Genomic DNA, 20,515 nt, shown 5'->3' on the forward strand with positions numbered 1-20,515 from the left:
AGGGAAGGATTATGTGAGCTGGAGTCCAAAGAAATAACTTTGGACTAATAATGTAATAACACAGAACTCTTTATTACACTTTGGACATTGGGTTAATATATACCTGATCAACCGCTACCATCAGAAGTGACCAGTAAGTAAATGTTAAAGCAGGGGCAGATAATCAAGGCACATTTTCCTGCTTTCTTTCTAAATCCTTGTCCACATGGATGAAAACAAACACATGAGATCCTACAAGAAAGCCTTTACTTGCAACGACTTGGAAGACGTATTTGTCTTGGACTACAACTCCCAGGGTCCTACAACCCTCGTACCAGGACGTTTTACAGTGTTTATGGGAGTTGTAGTACAAGACAGCCATTCCCTCTACTTCTGGAGCAAGGATTCCCAAACTTTATTCCTCTGGGATTTCTTGGGCTTGAACACCCAGGAGCTCCAGCTCCCTTGGTCCAAGGTTAGGGATTCTGGGACATGGAGTCCCCAGGAGATGGAAGGCCAGGGCTTGGGAAGGGAGGCTCCTGAGAAGGGACCAGGCGTCCCATGGCTGAACAGCTCTTACCAACAGGAAATGCTTCCTAATGTTTAGATGGAGATTTCTTTCCCACAATATGAATCAGTTGCTTTGTATTTTAGTCTCCAGAGAAGCAGGAAAAACTTGCCATTTTCTTTTCAAAGGGACATCCTTCCAAATATTGGCTCTCTTGTCCCCTCGGCCTTTTTTCCCCTCCGAACTAAACACACCCAACTCCCTCAGCCATTCCCTAGAGCAGGGGTCCCCAAGCGAAGGCCCGGGGGTCGGATGCGGCCCTCCAAGGCCATTGACCTGGCCCCCGCCCTCAGTTTTAGATTGAGGCTTGCCCAAAGTCTGAAATGACTTGAAGGCACACGACAATCCTACTTGACTATCTCATTGGCCAAAAGCAGGCCCACTTCCCACTGAAATCCTGATAAGTTTACAGTATGTTGGTTAAAATTGTTTTTATATTTAAATATTGTATTGTTCTTTCATTTACTAATATTGTAAATGAAATATTGTAAATGAATAATATGGTAATAATATTATATATTGTGTACACATATAATATTGATAATATTATAATGTAATACAATATATTTATTTATTTGTTTATTACAGTATTTCTACCTCGGCCTTCTCACCCAATAGCGGACTCAGGGTGGCGAATAATAATACAATATAATGATATTGTATAATATAATAATATTAATTATATATTAAATATTAAATGTAATATTACTAATAATATTATAGTATAATGGTATAGTGCAATATAGTAATATATAATGCTAATATTTTTTGCACTACACATACGACATGAGCAGTGTGCATAGGAATTTGTTTGTATTTTTTTTTCAAATGACAATTCGGCCCCTCAACAATCTGAAGGACCATGAATCGGCCCTCCACTTAAAAAGTTTGAGGACCCCTGCCCTAGAGTCCTTCTCTGGAGACATTCTAGTATCTCAAAATCTTCTTGAATTGTCCTGCCCAGAACTGGACACAGGGTTATTCCAGGTCAGGTCTGATCAAAGTATAGAAGAGAGTCAACTAAAACTTACCCAGATTTAGACCTCACCCTCCCGTTGGTACAGCCTAAAATCACACTGGCTTTTCAAAGTTGCTGTATCACACTTGTTTTTTAAAAACAATATTTATTCAAAGACTAAAGAAGAAAAACAAATCAAAGCATGTTTACACAAATTACTATTTTGGTATTTTATACAAATAATAATTTTGGTACCTTTTTTTAAAAAGGACTATTTAACAAATATAAAGGGAACAAGGACACCTTGCACAATAAGAACAAAACTGACATCAAACCCTAGTGTACTACATGATTTGTATCTATTTACTCTATTTCCTTTCAATGCTGTTCTATACTTCATCAATGTAGTTGATGTGTACATCTCAACTAATTCATGAATCTTCATCAGTCGTTATCGTCATTCTTTGTCTTCCATTCTCTGTAGTTGGGGAGGGATACTGTGTGTCCTAATGGACCCTTTGCCAAAGGTGGGGATTGAACAGTCTCATATCCAGAAATGGTTTCACTCTACACAGGGATAAGTACACACAAAGCAAAGCTGATGGTCTCCTGTTCCAGGGCTCTCTCGGTATAAAGTCTGAGGTTTATTAAGTCAAGCCAAGACCATATTAACTTATAGGAAAACTAAAAGCTTCAGTCCGGCTAAAACAGTGGTTCCCAACCTGGGGTCCATGGACCACCAGTGGTCTGCAAGAACTAAAATAGGGTTCACAGTCCAAGTCCATATACGAAACCTAGACGTCAGTCCAGAATTTAAAGTCAACAATTCGGGATGCAACAAAGTCCAGAAAAGAGTTAAAGGTACAGGGCTAGCGCCCAAAATTTCAACCAAGGGGCAGTAATAATAGCAACACTTTATTTATATTCTGCCCTATCCCCCCAAAGGGACTCAGGACGGATCAGAGTACATACAGTACACATGCATGGGAAACAATGCCATTGAATGCAGAAGAGCCAAGAAATAAGGCAGGAATGTGAAGATATGATGTTATCTGCTACCAAAGAGCTATTCTTTTTCAGAACCTTTTATCCCGAGATCTCAGCTGCTGCTCATTTCAGCAAATGTTCACAGATCATCCTAGAAGCCTGCGATGGGTCTCCTTGGGGAGGAGGTTAGGTGAACCCCTTGGAAGCTTGCTGCAATCCTGAGAAAAGGGTCCCTCTGAGTGACACCTGCTCCCAGTAGCCGTCAACCAAGGCCACACAAACTGCAGTTCTGGTGGAGAGAGAGCAAGGTGCTGGCTTTCCTTTCCTTCCAATGCTTTCTTAGAGAGAGCTCGGACACTCAAAGGTCCGTCTCCTCTAGAGGTACATGAGCTCTATTCCTATTCTGTGCATTAAGGTGACTTCTCCCCTGTGTGGGTCCTTTGATGAGAACGTAGATTGCCACTCTGACTGAAGCTCTTTCCACATTCCATACATTTATGTGGCTTCTCCCCTGTGTGGGTCCTTTGATGGGTACGCAGATTGTTACTATAACTGAAGCTCTTTCCACATTCCATACATTTATATGGCTTCTCCCCTGTGTGGGTCCTTTGATGGGAACGTAGACTGCCACTGCGACTGAAGCTTTCTCCACATTCTATGCATTTATGTGGCTTCTCCCTGGTGTGGGTCCTTTGATGGGTACGCAAATTGTCCCTCCGACTGAAGCTCTTTCCACATTCCATACATTTATGTGGCTTCTCCCCTGTGTGAGTCCTTTGATGGGAACGTAGTTTGTCACTCCGACTGAAGCTCTTTCCACATTCTATGCATTTATAGGGCTTCTCCCCTGTGTGGGTCCTTTGATGGGAACGTAGACTGTCCCTCTGACTGAAGCTTTCTCCACATTCCATGCATTTATGTGGCTTCTCCCCTGTGTGCCTCCTCTGATGGGTACGCAGATTGTTACTATAACTGAAGCTTTCTCCACATTCCATGCATTTATATGGCTTTTCCCCTGTGTGGGTCCTTTGATGAGTACGCAGACTGCTTCTCTGACTGAAGCTTGCTCCACATTCCATGCATTTATGTGGCTTCTCCCCTGTGTGGGTCCTTAGATGGGAACGTAGACTGCTTCTCTCACTGAAGCTTTCTCCACATTCCATGCATTTATATGGCTTTTCACCTGTGTGGGTCCTTAGATGGGAACGTAGACTGGTTCTCTGACTGAAGCTTGCTCCACATTCCATGCATTTATATGGCTTTTCCCCTGTGTGGGTCCTTAGATGGGAACGTAGACTGCTTCTCTCACTGAAACTTGCTCCACATTCCATGCATTTATATGGCTTTTCACCTGTGTGCTTCCTTTGATGGGAACGTAGACTGCTTCTCTCACTGAAGCTTGCTCCACATTCCATGCATTTATGTGGCTTCTTCCCTGTGTGCTTCCTTTGATGGGAATGTAGATTTCCACTGAGACTGAAGCTTTCTCCACATTCCATGCATTCATATGGCTTCTCCCCTGTGTGGGTGCTTTGATGGGAACGTAGACTGTCCCTCCGACTGAAGCTCTTTCCACATTCTATGCATTTATGTGGCTTCTCCCCTGTGTGGGTCCTTTGATGGGAACGTAGACTGTCCCTCCGACTGAAGCTCTTTCCACATTCTATGCATTTATGTGGCTTCTCCCCTGTGTGCCTCCTCTGATGGATACGCAGATTCTTACTATAACTGAAGCTTGCTCCACATTCCATGCATTTATAGGGCTTCTCCCCTGTGTGGGTCCGTTCATGTATAGTAAGAGAACTTTTCCTATTAAATTGTTTCCCACATTCCATACACTGATGTAACTTCTCCCCTGTGTGTGATCTAGGATAGCGAAGTAGAGGACTTGCCATTCTTTTATATTTATAATTCAAATATTATGTCAGGTGTTCACTGCACAGTCTTTGTATTGCTGTAGCCTTCTGCTCGCTTTCCCAAACCTCTCTTTTTTCAGCACAATCTTATTTCCTCCTCTTAACTGCATAGGTTTGTAGCTTGAAATTTATTTTTCTACTACTTATTTTTTCTTGTCATTGCTGTGTATCTTGAAGTCACTTTAGACTTAGAGCACTCCTCGGGCAAAGCTCTCACGCCGTGTTCTTCGCAGAACTCTTTCAGAAGTTACCTGCCAGACAAATGAGAGGCAAATCTCTTCAGGAGATGAACAGAGAAAGAGCTCATGGAACATGAAGAACAAGTCTTGTGCTGTAACAAACCCAAGGTAAGAGGGAAGGTGCCCATTGCCTGGTGGCCAGGGGTGGGGCGGCCGGCGCCACTCGGTGCACATGCGTGAGATGGGGTGGGTCTCCCTGTGCCAGGGGTGTGGCCAGGATTCCTGCGGAGGTGGGGTTTCAGCAGTGCTCAGAAGTAACAGTGAGGCGGCCAACTGGGTTCTGGTCTTCCATATTTTGCAGCAGTTTATTCTTTTATTTCATTTAATTTTTGTTGTTATTATCCATACTATAACCCAATGCTTAAAATGTATTATTATTATCATTATTAAACAACCATCCCCCCAATATTGGGACTCCATGCTTAAAATGTGTTGTTATCATCATCATCATCATCATCATCATCATGCCTTCCCTCCAGTTTAGTGACTCAGTGCTTAAAAGTGTTTATTATTAATATTGTTGTTATCATTATCCTGCCTTTCTCCCAATATAGTGACTTGATGTTTAAAATGTATTATTATTGTTGTTATTGTTATTATTATTAACCAACATGTTCCCTAAATATATTATTACTATTATTATTATCATCATCATTATCCCATCTTCCCTCCAATACAGGGACTCAATGCTTCAAATATATTATTATTATTATCTCACCTTCCCCCAATATAGTGCTTTTAAAATATATTTACAGTAGAGTCTCACTTATCCAACATAAACGGGCTGGTAGAATGTTGGATAAGCGAATATGTTGGATAATAAGGAGGCATTAAGGAAAAGCCTATTAAACATCAAATTAGGTTATGATTTTACAAATTAAGCACCAAAACATCATGTTAGACAACAAATTTGGCAGAAAAAGTAGTTCAATATGCAGTAATTCTATGTAGTAATTACTGTATTTATGAATTTAGCACCAAAATATCACGATATATTGAAAACATTGACTACAAAAATGCGTTGGATAATCCAGAACGTTGGATAAGCGAGTGTTGGATAAGTGAGACTCTACTGTATTATTATTATTATTATTTTCTGAATTTTACTAGGTCCCTCTCATCTGGGTATTTTAATCTAATTATTCAACCTTTATATTGCTGCTGCAGTCCCCCCACCTGTGAAGTTTGACTGAATTGTATTGGTGGTTGTTTGATATTATTACTGTTGTATTAACTTTTAACTTTTGCTTTATTATCTTATTGTGTTTTAACCTGTGTATATTCTGCTAATTTATTTATTTATTTGTGTTGTTACTTTTGTAACAATGTGAGCCGCCCCGAGTCCCCGCAGGGAAATGGTCGCGGGGTATAATAATAATAATAATAATAATAATAATAATAATAATAATAATAACTTTATTTTTATACCCCGCCCCATCTCCCCGAAGGGACTCGGGGCGGCTTACATGGGGCCTGGCCCGATAAAACAATCAAATATCAAAACACAGCAATAAAACACGTTATCCAATAAAAACATCAATTACAGTAAAAACCATCGTTAAAATCAACAAAAAAAAACATAAAATATTAACACTGGAGACTAATTCATAGAACCCAGGCAAAGTGCAACATGTGCCGAAATAGGGAAGGTAGTTTCCCAGTTGAAATGATGCCAGAGCAGAGAGGGAGCCAGCAAAGACAGTCTCCATCTTGTCTCCTTGCTCCAGCTGAAGGCCCCTCCTACCAGTAACATGCTTTGTGTGTGTGTGTGTGTTTGTGTATATATATATGTGTGTGTGTGTGCACACACACACACGCACACACATGAATATATACATATATAATATAATTTACAATAATATATAATATTATAATATATTGTATATGCACATAATATGTTATGGTTGAGCCTTATGGCTCCGATACTGGGAGACGTGGTCGTAAGACTCCTCGGGAGTCAGAGACTCTCGAGGAGCGAGAAAGGAAGTGGCTGCGGGACTTATTTGCAGAACCATCTGACGAGGACTCCTTTGAGGGTTTTACCGAGAGAATGGAGGAAGAGATGGTTAGCTCAGAGGAGGATGACATGGAATGGACTCGTGTGAGGGAGGATTTGGGTGCCACCGGCAATACTAGTATGGAAGGCGATTGGGGACCTTCAGGATTAGACCCGTGGACAAGCTGGAGGGATGGAACGGGATCCACAGCTGGGGATGCTGTGGGGCGTAGTCAAAGGTGTTTCAGCTCTGATGAGGAGGAGGAGGATGAGACACCTGGAATTAGGGTAACAGCTGATAGCGATGAGGAGTTGTAAACTGGCATAAAATGGGGTTTAGAATCCAGGGCTAATTGCGTTGGGCAAGGTAATCTGGACGAACGCTTGGGCTCTGGTTGGGAATTTCCTGAAGACGGGTGTGATTCGTTTGCTGAATACCTTGGACCTCCGTCGTCTTTTTGACGGACGCTAATTGCCTACTCTGGACTGACTGACTGACTGGCTGACTGACTGACTACGACCTCGGACTATCCTTCCTGTGGCTATCGTTGGAACTGGTGAACTACAAACATCTGTACCTGGCTTACGACCTTCGGACCGGATTGGGACCTCGCTGACCGCTGCTGCCCCTGATTGATGTGTTTGAACTCGGAGATTGTTTGCTGCTCGGAGGAGTAACTTCTTAGTTACTCAATCACAGCCGCGGGCACGATGCCCACAGAGGGGCGGGGCTTCCCGGCACTTGAACGGAGCCCGACACACAGAGACAGAGACGCTCCTTTCTTTTCCTCCAATAGGAATCCGCCTTCCTCTCCGACGTCATCGGTCTCCGGGCAGACTCTCCCCCGGCCCTTTCCTTCGCCGTTCTGCCGTTAACGGTCATTCCCGGGACCGCCAATGGGAATCGGGCTCCTGCCGCGTCGTCACCGGTCTCCGGGCAGACCCGGAGAGAGTCTCACTTATCCAACGTAAACAGGCCGGCAGGATAAGTGAATATGTTGGATAATAAGAAGGGATTCAGGAAAAGCCGATTAAACATCAAATTAGGTAATGATTATACAAATTAAGCACCAAAACATCATATTATACAACAAATTTGACAGAAAAAGTAGTTCCATGCGTAGTAATGCTATGTTGTAATTACAGTAGAGTCTCACTTATCCAACACTCGCTTATCCAATGTTCTGGATTATCCAATGCATTTTTGTAGTCAATGTTTTCAATATATCGTGATATTTTGGTGCTAAATTCATAAATACAGTAATTACTATAATAGCATTACTGTGTATTGAACTACTTTTTCTGCCAAATTTGTTGTCTAACATGATATTTTGGTGCTTCATTTGTAAAATCATAACCTAATTTGATGTTTAATAGGCTTTTCCTTAATGCCTCCTTATTATCTAACATATTCGCTTATCCAATATTCTGCCAGCCCGTTTATGTTGGATAAGTGAGACTCTACTGTACTGTATTTACAAATTTACCACTAAAATATCACAATGAATTTAAAACACTGACTACAAAACATTGATTATGAAAAGGCAGACTGCGTTGGATAATCCAGAACATTGTATAAGTGAATGTTGAATAATGGAATGGATTTTAATTATATGTTTTATATTTTTATATTGTTTTAATTGTTTTATTGGATTTTCATTGCTGTTTTAATTATGTGCAGGCATTGAATTGTTGCCAATTTGTACGCCGCCCTGAGTCCCTTCGGGTGAGAAGGGCGGGATATAAATGTTGTAAATAAATAAATAAATAAATAAGTGAGATTCTACTTTAATATGAAATAATTACTCCCAACAAAAAATTCACTCAGGGATGAAACAGCCAGGCTTTAAAGCTGCAAGGCCATTACATCCTAATCATTTTCCTAATTGCAGCATTCATACTTGCCTCCAACAAACAAAAAAAAACCAATCAGAAATATTGTATATTCACAACCTTTAGGAAATAATATCCCCTGATGGCGCAGCGTGTTAAAGCGCTGAGCTGCTGAACTTCTGGACCGAAAGGCCACAGGTTTGAATTGGGGGAGCGGAGAGAGCCCCCACTGTTAGCCCCAGCTTCTGCCAACACAGAAGTTCAAAAACATGCAAATGTGAGTGCATCAATAGGTACTGCTCCAGCGGGAAGGTAACGCCGCTCCATGCAGTCATCTCACATGACCTTGGAGGAGTCTACGGACAACGCCGGCTCTTCGGCTTAGAAATGGAGATGAGCACCAACCCCCAGAGTCAGACATGACTGGACTTAACGTCAGGAGAAAACCTTTACCCTTGACCTTAACTACCACCAATTCCTCAAGACTTTATTTCCCAGACCACCAGACTTCGCCACAGCAACGCATGGCCGGGCACAGCTAGTATACTTATAATAATACATAATAATGTTGTAATAGGTAAAGGGTCAAGGTTTTCTCCTAATACTAATATTGTGCTATGCTAATAAGATAATATACTGTATATACATATAATAATACATAATAAGATTGTAATAGGTAGAGAGTCAAGGTTTTCTCCTAATACTAATATTGTGCTATGCTAATAAGATAATATACTGTATATACATATAATAATACATAATAAGATTGTAATAGGTAGAGAGTCAAGGTTTTCTCCTAATACTAATATTGTGCTATGCTAAAAATATAATATACTGTATATACCTATAATCTATATATATAAAAGAGTGATGGCATCACGGCAATTCACAAAACAACAAAAGTACAGGCCCCCCAACCTCGAAATTTGACAACACAACCCATCATCCACGCCTCAAGGTTGATACAACAAAAAGAAAAAAAAAGTCCTAATTAGAGGGAGAGCAATAATTTTTTTTATCCAATTGCTGCCAGTTTAGAGGGCTAATCTCTGCCCACTTGGTTGCCTAGCAACCAGCCAAGGGACAGCCAGGTTTCAGTTAGGGGACAGGCAGATTTAGGCCTCACTTAGACTTCTTCCACAGATTATCTAATTTGCACTGGATTATATAGCAGTGTAGACTCAAGGCCCTTCCACACAGCTATATAACCCATTTATAATCTTATATTATCTGCTTTGCACTGGATTATCTTGACTCCACACTACCATATAATCCACCTCAGTGTGCATTTTATACAGCTGTAAAGAAGGGGCCTCATATAATCCAGTTCTGAGCAGATAATATAAGATTAGAAATATACAGTAGAGTCTCACTTATCCAACGTAAACAGGCTGGCAGGATAAGTGAATATGTTGGATAATAAGAAGGGATTCAGGAAAAGCCAATTAAACATCAAATTAGGTAATCGTTATACAAATTAAGCACCAAAACATCATATTATACAACAAATTTGACAGAAAAAGTAGTTCCATGCGCAGTAATGCTATGTAGTATTTACAGTAGAGTCTCACTTATCCAACACTCGCTTATCCAACGTTCTGGATTATCCAACGCATTTTTGTAGTCAATGCTTTCAATATATCGTGATATTTTGGTGCTAAATTCATAAATACAGTAATTACTATATAGCATTACTGTGTACTGAACTACTTTTTCTGACAAATTTGTTGTCTAACATGATGTTTTGGTGCTTAATTTGTAAAATCATAACTTAATTTGATGTTTAATAGGGTTATCCTTAATTCCTCATTATCCAACATATTCACTTATCCAACGTTCTGCCGGCCCGTTTATGTTGGATAAGTGAGACTCTACTGTACTGTATTTACAAATTTACCACTAAAATATCACAATGAATTTAAAACACTGACTACAAAAACATTGATTATGAAAAGGCAGACTGCGTTGGATAATCCAGAACATTGTATAAGCGAATGTTGGATAAGTGAGATTCTTCTTTAATATGAAATAATTACTGGGATAGAATAATGCAGAACAATATAATCTCTAAAACCAGGACAGTAAATAAACAGGGGAATTCCACACAGGAAACAATCAGGGCCAGCTAACACCTCCCAACAAAGTATTCCCATCATCAAAGTCTGGCAAATCCTGTTTTCTCAGGGCCACAGACAGTAGAAGCACATAAAATATCGCAAACAACATCACTCTGAAAACAAGGGTATTCCAGACAGGAAACAATCAGGGCCAGCTAACACCTCCCAACAAAAAATTCACTCAGGGAGGAAACAGCCAGGCTTTAAAGCTGCAAGGCCATTACATCCTAATCATTTTTCCTAATTGCAGCATTCATACTTGCCTCCAACAAACAAAAAAAACCAATTAGAAATATTGTATATTCACAACCTTTAGGAAATAATATCCCCTGATGGCGCAGCGTGTTAAAGCGCTGAGCTGCTGAACTTCTGGACCGAAAGGCCACAGGTTTGAATTGGGGGAGCGGAGAGAGCCCCCACTGTTAGCCCCAGCTTTTGCCAACCCAGAAGTTCGAAAACATGCAAATGTGAGTGCATCAATAGGTACTGCTCCGGCGGGAAGGTAACGCCGCTCCATGTAGTCATCCCACATGACCTTGGAGGAGTCTACAGACAACGCCGGCTCTTCGGCTTAGAAATGGAGATGAGCACCAACCTCCAGAGTAAGACACGACTGGACTTAATGTCAGGGGAAAACCTTTACCCTTGACCTTAACTACCACCAATTCCTCAATACTTTATTTCCCATACCACCATACTTCGCCACAGCAACGCGTGGCCGGGCACAGCTAGTCTATATATATAAAAGGATAAAGTTGTGGGGGCAGTGACTATAACAACAAAACTAAACATCCCAGAAATACGAAACTTGGCAACACAACGCAAAAGCCTTGCCTCCCGGTTACATCAACACAACCACACCACAAAACCACAATCCGGACCCACAAAACTCACAACAACACATCATGACTATAACAACACAACTAAATGCCCTAGAAATACAAAACTTGGCAACACAACACAAAAGCCTTCCCTCCCGGTTGTAACAACACAATCACACCACAAAACCACACTAGACCCACAAAATTCACAACAACGCATCATGACTATAACAACACAACTAAACGCCCCGGAAATACGAAACTTGGCAAAACAACGCAAAAGCCTTGCCTCCCGGTTGTAACAACACAATCACACCACAAAACACAATCCGGACCCATAAAACTCACAACAATGCATCGTGACTATAACACCACAACTAAACACCCCAGAAATACGAAACTTGGCAAAACAACGCAAAAGCCTTGCCTCCCGGTTGTAACAACACAATCACACCACAAAACACAATCCGGACCCACAAAACTCACAACAATGCATCGTGACTATAACACCACAACTAAACACCCCAGAAATACGAAACTTGGCACACAACTAAACGCCCCAGAAATAGAAAACTTGACAACACAATGCAAAAGCCTTGCCTCCTGGTTGTAACAACACAACCACACCACAAAACCACAATCCGGACCCATAAAACTCACAACAATGCATCGTGACTATAACAACACAACTAAACCAGATGACCATCTGTCTGAGAGGTTTGGGTGGGTTCTTCCTCCATGACAAAAAGAAAGAAAGGGGTTAGACTGGATGCAAACTACAAATCCCAGCACCCCATGGCATGGAGTCCATGCATTTCAATTAGAGGCCTCTTCCTTCTCCCTTTCCCCACCATCCAACCCACTGACCCAGTTCCATGGCTCTGCAGGCAGGAAAGGCTGGGACGGATAGAATGAAGGAAGGAGGGAGGGAAGGGAAGCGAAGGAATGCCAAGGACAAGAGCCCTCCCTCTCTGCCCAGAAGGCAAAGAGCAAAAGGGAGAGAAAGACCATTGATCCGGCTATATTTACCCTCCTTTCTGACCAGTGTGTTCTTATCAGTGAGCTCAGGATTGGAGCAGAGAAAGGGAACAGCATAGGAATAAAGGAAACAAGGAGAGCACCCACTCTATCTATCCATCCACTCACCCACTAATAATAAACACCTACACAGGCAAGAATCAGCCATGCACTGAGTCTACAAGACCATTCAGTGCTCATCTACCTCCCCAATCCCTACATTCACACTTGGCCTCCAGAAAAACAATTACAATAATAACAATGACAACAATAACAATAAGAATCAACACCATCACAGGCAAGAAGCAGCCAGGCACTGAGGCTAAGAGGCCAGTCAGTGCTACACTGGGCCTCCAAAAAACAATACAGTAGCATCTAACTTATCCAACCTTCATGACCACAACAACAACAATAATAATAAACACCTACACAGGCAAAACAAAAAAAGACTATTGTACCACAATAAAAATATAAACCGCACTCAGCAGAATCAGACATTACAATTAACAACAAACCAAAGACAACAGGGATCTCAAGCAATTATCAATCAACACAAAAATTGAAGAAGGTAACAGACTTCAAATACTACTACTAATGTGAGTATAAAGAAGGATGGAGGTCACAGCATAAATACAACTTAATGTAGACTGACCAACACCACCAGACTAAGCCACAGCAACGCGTGGCCGGGCACAGCTAGCAATTTATATATATAAAAGAGTAATGGAATCGGCACCGGCAAAACAACAAAACTACAGGCCCCCCAACCGCGAAATTTGACAACACAACCCATCATCCACGCCTCTAGGTTGATACAACAAAAAAGAAAAGAAAAATAAAGTCCTAATTAGAGGGAAAGCAATAATTGTTTTTATCCAATTGCTGCCAGTTAAGAGGGCTAATCTCTGCCCACTTGGTCTCCTAGCAACCAGCTCAGCCAAGGGACAGCCAGGGTTCAGTTAGGGGACAGGCAGATTTAGGCCTCACTTAGGCCTCTTCCACAGATTATCTAATTTGCACTGGATTATAAGGCTTTTCGAATAAGGCTTTCGAATAAGAATCAGCAGCATTAATTACTATTATGTATACTGGAACTCAATTGACAGACCCAGTCTTTTAAACTTGAGCACGCCTATCTGTATTTTATAATGCGTTTTATGAATGTTTTATTTAATTTTTTTAAGTTAATTTTTTAAACTGATTTATAATGTATTGTATAGTTTTTATATGTGTGTTTTATTGTAAGCCGCCCTGAGTCCCCTGTTGGGTGAGAAGGGCGGGATATAAATATTGTAATAAATAAATAAATTATATGGCAGTGTAGACTCAAGGCCCTTCCACACAGCTATATAACCCATTTATAATTATCTGCTTTGCACTGGATTATCTTGACTCCACACTACCATATAATCCACTTCAGTGTGCATTTTATACAGCTGTGAAGAAGGGGCTTCATATAATCCAGTTCTAAGCAGATAATATAACATTATCAATATACAGTAGAGTCTCACGTATCCAACATAAACAGGCCGGCAGAACGTTGGATAAGTGAATATGTTGGATAATAAGAAGGGATTCAGGAAAAGCTGATTAAACATCAAATTAGGTCATCATTATACAAATTAAGCACCAAAACATCATGTTATACATCAAATTTGACAGAAAAAGTAGTTCCAGCGCAGTAATGCTATGTAGTAATTACTGTATTTACAAATTTACCACCAAAATATCACAATGAATTTAAAACACTGACTACAAAAACATTGCCTGCTAAAAGGCAGACTGCGTTGGATAATCCAGAACATTGGATAAGCGAATGTTGGATAAGTGAGATTCTACTGTAATATGAAATAATTACTGTGATAGAATAATACAGAACAATGTAATCTCTAAAACCAGGACAGTAAATAAAGAGCAACATCTGAAAGCAGGGAAATTGGAAATTCCACAAAGGAAACAATCAGGGCCAGCTAACACCTCCCAAGAAAGGATTCTTCCAGAAAGGAAGCTGAGAAGGGAGTGAAGCAGTGTGTATTACCAAAGTCATTATTATTACTATTACTATTATCATGCTCCCATTGGTACAGCCTAGAATCACATTGGCTTTTTAAAGCTGCTCTATCACATTTTATTTAAAAAAAAACATTTTATTCAAACACAGAAAAACAAAAACAAATCAAAGCCTGTTTACACAAATTACAATTTTGGCATTTTATTTTTTTACACAAATTATAACTTTGGTACCTTTTTTTTAATGACTACTTAACAAATATAAAGGGAACAAGGACACACACTTTGCACAATAAGATCAAAATTAATGGACCCCAAACCACAGTCTAGAAACCTCTCACTCACTATACGATTATCTGTTTACTCGATTTCCTTTCAATACTGTTCTATACTCTATACTTCATCAATTTAGTTAATGTGTCCATCTGAACTGATTCATGAATGTACATCAGTCGTTGTCATCATTCTTTGCCTTACATTCCCTGCTGTTAGGGAGATATGTTGTGTATCCTAATGGACCCTTTGCCAAAGGTGGGGATTAAACAGTCCCAAATACCAAAAATGATTCACTGTAAGCAACGATAAATGCACATGTAGAGTGATGGTCTCGTGTTCCAGGGCTCTCCTAGTATAAACTCTGAGGTTTATTAAACAAAGATAAGCCAAGACCATATTAACTTACAGGAAGACTGAAGTCTTCGGTCCGGCTAAAACAGTGGTTGCCAACCTGTGGTCCGTGGGCCACCAATGGTCCGGAAGAGCTTAAATAGGGTCCATGGCCTCACCATTACTACACCATTGCAATGAGAGCGAGTAGTCTCGCAAAACCCTCTTATAGTGCCGAGGTTTATTGAATATGGTTTTCTGTGGGCGAGCAGATGGCGACTACTGGGTGGCATGTGTTCTGTATCAGGAACTAGAGCTGATGTGGTCTGTCCAATGCCATTTTCTGAATCAGCACCCCAAATAACCAAACCGAATCTAAAGTTGACCAAAAACTGAGTTGTAACCCTTTTGGTATTAATTTTGGAGAGTGGTCCCTGGTCAAGTGATCCCTAGTTGGAAACCACTGGGCTAAAAATAATGCAATTGGAGCCACACAGTCGAAGGAACAATGAACACAAGTGCAGGTCAAGAGTCCAGTTAATGCAGACACGTCGAGTACTGTAGATCCAGGTCAGGAGCAAAAATAAACAAGACCCAAGGTTACAGACCAATGGTCATATGCCAAGAGTTCATTACGCAGAATTCATCAAATATCAAGAGTACAAACCGAATTTAGAGTCCCAAAATCAAGCCAGCAAGTCAGGGATACAAACAAAGTCCAGTCCATAAACGAAACCAGAACGTCAGTCCAGAATTTAGAGTCAAATATTCAGTATACAACAAAGTCCAGAAAAGGGTTACAGGTACAGAGCTAGAGCCCAAAATAATAATAATAATAATAACAACACTTTATTCATATTCCGCTCTATCTCTCCAAAGGGGCTCAGGGCGGATCACAGTCCATACAATACACATGCACAGCAAACATTCAATGCCGTTGAATGAAGCAGAGCCAAGACATGAGACAGGAGTATGAAGATATGACGTTATCTGCAACCAAAGAGCTATTCTTTTTCAGAACCTTTTATCCCGAGATCTCAGCTGCTGCTCATTTCAGCAAACATTCACAGATCATCCTAGAAGCCTGCGATGGGTCTCCTTGGGGAGGAGGTTAGGTGAACCCCTTCCAAGCTTGCTGCAATCCGGAGAAAAGAGCCCCTCTGAGTGACACCTGCTCCCAGAAGTCGTCAGCCAAGGCCACACAAACTGCAGTTCTGGTGGAGAGAGAGCAAGGTGCTGGCCTTCCTCTTTCCTTGCAATGCTTTTTTAGAGAGAGCTCGGAAACTCAAAGGCCCGTCTCCTCTAGAGGAACATGAGTTCTGTGATGTCTACTGTATGCTGAACTTTCTCTAAAGCACTTTTCACATTGGGTACATTTGTATGGCTTCTCCCTTGTGTGGGTCCTTTGATGGAAATGCAGATGGTCACTCTGACTGAAGCCTTCTCCACACTCCATGCATTCATATGGCTTCTCCCCTGTGAGTCTTTTGATGGGAATGTAGACTGTCACTCCGACGGAAGCTTTCTCCACATTCCATGCATTTATAAGGCTTCTCCCCCATGTGGGTCATTTTATGGGAACATAGCCTGCTTCGCTGAAAGAAGCTTTCTCCACATTCTATGCATTCATATGGCTTCTCCCCTGTGTGGGTCCTTTCATGGGAACGTAATTTGTCACTCCGACTGAAGCTCTTTCCACATTCCATGCATTTATACGGCTTCTCCCCTGTGTGGGTCCTTTGATGGGAACGTAATTTGTCACTCCGACTGAAGCTATTACCACATTCCATGCATTTATGTGGCTTCTCCCCTGTGTGGGTCATTTTATGGGAACGTAGATGTCCATTGCTACTGAAGCTTTCTTCACATTCTATGCATTTATATGGCTTCTCCCCTGTGTGCTTCCTTTGATGGGAACGTAGGCTGACACTCCAATGGAAGCTTTCTCCACATTCCATGCATTTATATGGCTTCTCCCCTGTGTGCTTCCTTTGATGGGAACGTAGGCTGCCACTCCGACTGAAGCTTCCTCCACATTCCATGCATTTATATGGCTTCTCCCCTGTGTGCTTCCTTTGATGGGAACGTAGGCCGCCACTCCAACAGAAGCTTTCTCCACATTCCATGCATTTATAGGGCTTCTCCCCCGTGTGGGTCCTTTGATGGGTACGTAGACTGTCACTCCGACTGAAGCTCTTCCCACATTCCATGCATTTATATGGCTTCTCCCCTGTGTGGGTCCTTTGATGGGAACGTAATTTGTCACTCCGACTGAAGCTCTTCCCACATTCCAAGCATTTATGTGGCTTCTCCCCTGTGTGGGTCCTTTGATGGGAACGTAGATGGCCACTCTGACTGAAGCTCTTCCCACATTCCATGCATTCATAGAGCTTCTCCCCTGTGTGCTTCCTTTGATGGGAACGTAGACTGCCACTGCGACTGAAGCTTTCTCCACATTCTAAGCATTTATGTGTCTTCTCCCCTGTGTGGGTCCTTTGATGGGAACGTAGGCTGTCACTGCGACTGAAGCTCTTCTCACATTCCATGCATTTGTAAGGCTTCTCCCCTGTGTGCTTCCTTTGATGGGAACGTAGGCTGCCACTCCAACAGAAGCTTTCTCCACATTCCATGCATTTATATGGCTTCTCCCCTGTGTGCTTCCTTTGATGGGAACGTAGACTGCCACTCCGACTGAAGCTTTCTCCACATTCTATGCATTTATAAGGCTTCTCCCCTGTGTGAGTCCTTTGATGAGAACGTAGATTGGTACTGTGACTGAAGCTTTCTCCACATTCCATGCATTTAAAGGGCTTCTCCCCTGTGTGCTTCCTTTGATGGATAAGCAGACGGGTACTGTGACTGAAGTATTCTCCACATTCCATGCATTTATATGGTTTCACCCCTGTGTGGGCCCCTTGATGGATACGCAGACTGCTACTCTGACTGAAGCTCTTTCCACATTCCATGCATTTATAGGGCTTCTCCCCCGTGTGGGTCCTTTGATGGGAACGTAGTTTATCACTGTGACTGAAGCTCTTCCCACATTCCATGCATTTATATGGCTTCTCCCCCGTGTGGGTCCTTTGATGGGAACGTAGTTTATCACTGTGACTGAAGCTCTTCCCACATTCCATGCATTTATATGGCTTCTCCCCTGTGTGGGTCCTTTGATGGGAACGTAGATTGCCACTCTGACTGAAGCTCTTCCCACATTCCATGCATTTATATGGCTTCTCCCCTGTGTGCTTCCTTTGATGGGAATGTAGACTGCCACTGCGACTGAAGCTTTCTCCACATTCTAAGCATTTATGTGTCTTCTCCCCTGTGTGGGTCCTTTGATGGGAACGTAGGCTGTCACTGCGACTGAAGCTCTTCTCACATTCCATGCATTTGTAAGGCTTCTCCCCTGTGTGCTTCCTTTGATGGGAACGTAGGCTGACACTCCAATGGAAGCTTTCTCCACATTCCATGCATTTATATGGCTTCTCCCCTGTGTGCTTCCTTTGATGGGAACGTAGGCTGCCACTCCAACAGAAGCTTTCTCCACATTCTATGCATTTATAGGGCTTCTCCCCTGTGTGCTTCCTTTGATGGGAACGTAGACTGCCACTCCGACTGAAGCTTTCTCCACATTCTATGCATTTATAAGGCTTCTCCCCTGTGTGAGTCCTTTGATGAGAACGTAGATTGGTACTGTGACTGAAGCTTTCTCCACATTCCATGCATTTAAAGGGCTTCTCCCCTGTGTGCTTCCTTTGATGGATAAGCAGACGGGTACTGTGACTGAAGTATTCTCCACATTCCATGCATTTATATGGTTTCACCCCTGTGTGGGCCCCTTGATGGATACGCAGACTGCTACTCTGACTGAAGCTCTTCCCACATTCCATGCATTTATATGGCTTCTCCCCTGTGTGGGTCCTTTGATGGGAACGTAATTTGTCACTCCGACTGAAGCTCTTCCCACATTCCAAGCATTTATGTGGCTTCTCCCCTGTGTGGGTCCGTTCATGTCTAGTAAGAGAACCTTTCCTATCAAATTGTTTTCCACATTCCACACACTGATGTAACTTCTCCCGTGTTTGTGATCTAGGATAGGGAGGTAGAGGACTTGCCATTCTTTTATATTTATAATTCAAATATTACGCCAGGGGTTCACAGACATAACCTCCTGAATAGCACAATCTTTGTATTGCTGTAGCCTTCTGCTCGCTTTTCCAAGCCTCTCTTTTTTCAGCACAATCTTATTTCTTCCTGTTAACTGCATAGGTTTGTAACTTGAAATATATTTTTCTACTAATTATTTTTTCTTGTTGTCATTGCTGTGTATCTTGAAGTCACTTTAGACTTAGAGCACTCCTCGGGCAAAGCTCTCACGCCGTGTTCTTCGAAGAACTTTTTCAGAAGTTACCTGCAGACAAATGAGGGGAAAGTCTCTTCAGGAGTTTAACAGAGAAAGATCTCATGGAACATGAAGAACAAGTCTCGTGCTGTAACAAACCCAAGGGAAGAGGGAAGGTGCCCATTGCCTGGTGAGAAATGCTTTAACACTTGCCCAACAACAAACAATCCCTCCTCAGGTCCAAAGGGAACGGTGCGCAAAGGTTCTCTGCACAAAATAAAATTCAACCCTACAAATTAAAATCCAACAATGCAGCAAAGCTGAAGGCATAACAGGCTGTGAACTGTGAACATTTATTTTTGGTGTCTTTTGCACAATTAAATTATTCTCAATGTCTTGTAGAGATATGTGGTCACCCTTATATAAATTAATGTAATAATGTTTTAAAGCCTGTTGAATATTGATATCATTCATTAATATTTTATCCTCATGTTGTATCTTAACAGTAAGTCCCCTTCAGGGTAGAGAAAGGCGGTATAAAATGTCATAAATAAATAAATACATAAATAAAGAATTGACAATTACATTTTTTGGCCTTTCTTTCCTCAATGTATATGCTAACCATTTCCCTAGTTTGTTAGGTGATTCAAAGTAATTTTTTTGCATTCTTTATTTTAGTTTCCAATTCATTAACTAGTAACATGATAATTGCTTTTGTAGGAGTTTTATCTGAGTTAGAATGTTTGAATTCAAAGGATTTTTCTTTAACTCCTCTTCTTTTTTTAATATCATCTGAAATTACCTGAAAATGTTTCTGTGTATTCTTTCTCATTTCAGTATTGCATTTTATAAAGTATCCTCTAATATAAACTATACTGGCATCCCATACTGTTTGAATATCTGTAACTTGATTTAAATTAAGTTCCAAATATTCTTTCAGTTTTTCTTTCAAATTCTCAGTTACGTCCTCCTTTTGCAGTCGTGATTCATTCAGCTGCCATCTAAGTGTTTTACTTTCTTTTTAATTACTAAAGTCAATGGATTATGATCTGAGATAGTTTTGGGTAGGATTTCTGTCTTTTGAACATAGGTTGTGAGTTTGGCAGATATCCATATCTTATCCATT

At 41.3% G+C, this 20,515-nt stretch overlaps 3 protein-coding genes across 4 annotated transcripts in view; 1 reads left to right on the forward strand and 2 right to left on the reverse strand.

The window, feature by feature from the left end:
• Nucleotides 1–4,593, reverse strand: part of LOC103281321 (zinc finger protein 709) — a 23,829-nt gene extending 19,236 nt beyond the window's left edge. The window contains exon 1 of one of the 2 annotated variants that reach the window (XM_062972714.1): nucleotides 2,913–4,593. In XM_062972714.1, coding sequence (XP_062828784.1) covers nucleotides 2,913–4,387 — 1,475 coding nt within the window. In that variant the 5' untranslated portion in view covers nucleotides 4,388–4,593. Of the gene's footprint in view, nucleotides 1–53 lie in introns of those variants that run through there. The other variant, XM_062972713.1, reaches the window with a different exon arrangement.
• Nucleotides 1–19,975, forward strand: part of LOC103281320 (zinc finger protein 24-like) — a 28,489-nt gene extending 8,514 nt beyond the window's left edge. The window contains exon 6 of the mRNA XM_062972849.1: nucleotides 4,586–19,975. Within this exon, the coding sequence (XP_062828919.1) occupies nucleotides 4,586–4,724 (139 nt within the window). The 3' untranslated portion in view covers nucleotides 4,725–19,975. The remainder of the gene's footprint in view (nucleotides 1–4,585) is intronic.
• On the reverse strand, nucleotides 14,618–19,165 carry LOC134296826 (zinc finger protein 208-like). The gene has a single exon (XM_062972700.1). It carries the CDS (start codon nucleotides 19,163–19,165, stop codon nucleotides 16,508–16,510), a length of 2,658 nt encoding a protein of 885 aa, XP_062828770.1. The 3' UTR covers nucleotides 14,618–16,507.
• Nucleotides 19,976–20,515: the final 540 nt, after the last annotated feature.

Source organism: Anolis carolinensis, chromosome 2, assembly GCF_035594765.1.
Source record: "Anolis carolinensis isolate JA03-04 chromosome 2, rAnoCar3.1.pri, whole genome shotgun sequence".
In the NCBI taxonomy this organism is placed as follows: Eukaryota; Metazoa; Chordata; class Lepidosauria; order Squamata; family Dactyloidae; genus Anolis; species Anolis carolinensis.